The 2,500-nt window shown below is 53.6% G+C and overlaps 1 protein-coding gene across 1 annotated transcript in view; it reads right to left on the bottom strand.

The window, feature by feature from the left end:
• The window catches only part of LOC143034900 (uncharacterized), a 2,308-nt gene extending 54 nt beyond the window's left edge, over positions 1-2,254 (bottom strand). Inside the window, exons 1-2 of the mRNA XM_076201244.1 lie at positions 1,494-2,254; positions 1-1,052 (exon numbers count right to left, since the gene is read on the bottom strand). The exon at positions 1-1,052 is cut by the window's left edge and continues 54 nt beyond it. Of these exons, the coding sequence (XP_076057359.1) occupies positions 111-1,052; positions 1,494-1,700 (1,149 nt within the window). The 5' untranslated portion in view covers positions 1,701-2,254 and the 3' untranslated portion in view covers positions 1-110. The remainder of the gene's footprint in view (positions 1,053-1,493) is intronic.
• Between the last annotated feature and the right edge of the window lie 246 nt (positions 2,255-2,500).

Genomic DNA, 2,500 nt, shown 5'->3' with positions numbered 1-2,500 from the left:
TTTGCACAATGCATTTCACAATTTTTTTTATCATCACAACATTAAGGAAGTTTTTCTTCGTCTTCTTTTCACATGGTCTCTGTCATCTACGTCTTCTTCGTGTCCTGATGTCACCAACACACCGTCTCCTGACTGTTGTTGTTGATTAGTGAGGTCTTCCCCAGGATAGAGCGCGGTGAAGAAGATGGCACAGCCGAAGCGAGCTTCGTGGACGAAGAGGACGAAGACGAGGACGAGGACGACGAGGTATTCGACGACGAGGACGACGACGAGGAATTGATGGGCGGAGCAGCGGAGGAGGAGGAGGAAGAGGAAGAGGAAGAGGATGTCGCCTGTGGAGGATTCGAAGCGGAGAAAGAAGAGGGTATAGGAGGAGGAGGAGGAGGAGGAGGCGGGGGACCTGTAGGAGGCGACGACGGGGAGGAGGACGACGGGAGGACAGGCATCTTGATCGCGTCTGACGTAAAGACGCCCGTGGAGAGGAGCGAAGACGCGGCCGGGGAGGAGAGGGAGGTCGCGAGCAGGGAGGAGGCTAAGGACGACGGGAGGGACGCCGAAGGGAGCAGCGGGTGGGGGTGGAGGAGGAGGGACGATGTGAGGGAAGAGGCCAGGGCCGGGGAAAGGGAGGGCGGGGAGAAGCCGGGAGGGAGGCCCCCTGTGGTGTGGATGGACTGAGCAGCCGCCGCCGCCGCTGCTGCGGGGTTCCCCAGCAGGGTCGGGAAGAGGCCGTGGAGGCCGAGGTGGGGCGTCGGGAGGGAGAGGTGAGGTCCCCCGGTGCGATAGTCCAGGCCGAGGATCGGGTCGAAGGCCGCCAGGTCGTGGCGCTGGTGGCTGGGCGCTCCGCCTCCTCCCGGAACGCCCTGCCCTCCGGCTCCGCCGCCCATCTTCTCCCTCACCAGGATCGGGACGGACACCCGCCGAAGGGGGTGGGCCAAGGCCCCCAGGGGACTTCCCAGGTGACCCATTGGTCCGTCCAGAGGGTTGGAAGTCAGGCCTCGTTCTCGGAACATTTTCTTGGTTTTGTATCTGTGGTTCTGGAACCAGATCTTGACCTGGAACGAAAAGAAGAAGAAGAAAAAAAAAAAGATGATAAATGATTCATTCAAAAATGAGGAGTTCACAGAAATAATGTTTTTATGTTTCAGTTAAAAGTAATTGGAAAAATACTTGAAAAAAAAGAAAAAAGAAAAGAAAAATAGAACGGTGTATCAGTGACTTACTAGAAGAAATACAAACAAATTTTTTTACCACACTGTCAGAACGTTTGCCTTAACAGATTAAGTCGTCTATATTACCCTCCTGATTACCGCAAAGTAATTGGAATACAAGTTACCAATACATATATATTTCTTTTATCTATAACGTTGCAATAACTGCCAAGAAGAACCACAAGAAACTTGACCAGAAAATGCGCCTCAGTAAAAGTGGGATCTCAAGCGTTTACATTAACTAAGCCGAGGTCACATGGGACACGAACTCTGGACGTTACGCACCTGTGTCGGCGTGAGGTTGATGAGGGATGCTAGGTGCTCGCGTTCCGGAGCCGAGAGATACCTCTGCTGCCGGAACCGCCTCTCGAGCTCGTAGGTCTGGGCTTTGGTGAACAAGATCCTCCGTTTCCTCTTCCTCCCCGGAATTTCCGTCTCATCGGTCAGCCCCTCGTCCTCGTCCTCCTCGTCCTCCATCTCTATAGCTTCCATCTCGTCCTCGGCGTTCAGGTCGTCCTCCAAAGAGTGGTTCTGTTCGGTAGAGTCTGCTGCTGCTTGGATGGCGTCTCGCTCCTCCCTGGCATGGGGCAGCTGTTGTTGCTGTTGTCGCGGCTTCTGTTGGTGCTGCAGCTGATGCTGCTGTTGCTGATGTTGCTGCTGATGCTGCTGGGCAGCTCCCAGGGAGAGCCCACTCCCGTGAGACTCGTCGAGGACCGTGTGGCTGGTTCCTCGGGACTCCTCCAAGACGGCGTGGCAGCCCGGTCCTGCAGGGGGCAAAGAAGAAGAGAAGACGTGATTATTGTACACATTTATTCTTACCGTGCAGTTTACATATATGTATCTATTTGATAATGATTTGGTTTAATGTCACGAACTTCCTCCTATTAGGAGGCTAGGACGGTACCCCTTTCAGAGGACTTTGTAACGTGGAATTTCATAGACCATGGTCTTGGTGACGGCAGGGTTCGAACCACCGTCACCTCGACCTCCGACGCAAGTACCGACGTTCTAACCTGCACGGTCACCGAGCATCCTGTATACATATACATATAAACATATACACCTTTTTAAATAGAGCTCTCAAGAAGCAGTAGTTAGCGTCATTATTTCGAACGCGGTAGGCCCGAGTTCAATCCCCGGGATGTGGTACTGGACAACCATTCACGTCTCACTTTCATGGCTTCCCAGCCCCTCTCTGCAATGGCGGATACATGAGGCGCCGTATATCAGTTTCGCATTTCATCAGTTCTGGAAGCACCTGACCAGTGGAATCGAGCTGGCGGAACACTGAC

This window comes from Oratosquilla oratoria, chromosome 18, assembly GCF_046742065.1.
Source record: "Oratosquilla oratoria isolate Oo_2021 chromosome 18, ASM4674206v1, whole genome shotgun sequence".
Lineage (NCBI taxonomy): Eukaryota > Metazoa > Arthropoda > Malacostraca > Stomatopoda > Squillidae > Oratosquilla > Oratosquilla oratoria.
The sequence above is the reverse complement of the archived record's forward strand: the minus strand, read 5'-3'. Positions and strand labels throughout refer to the sequence as shown.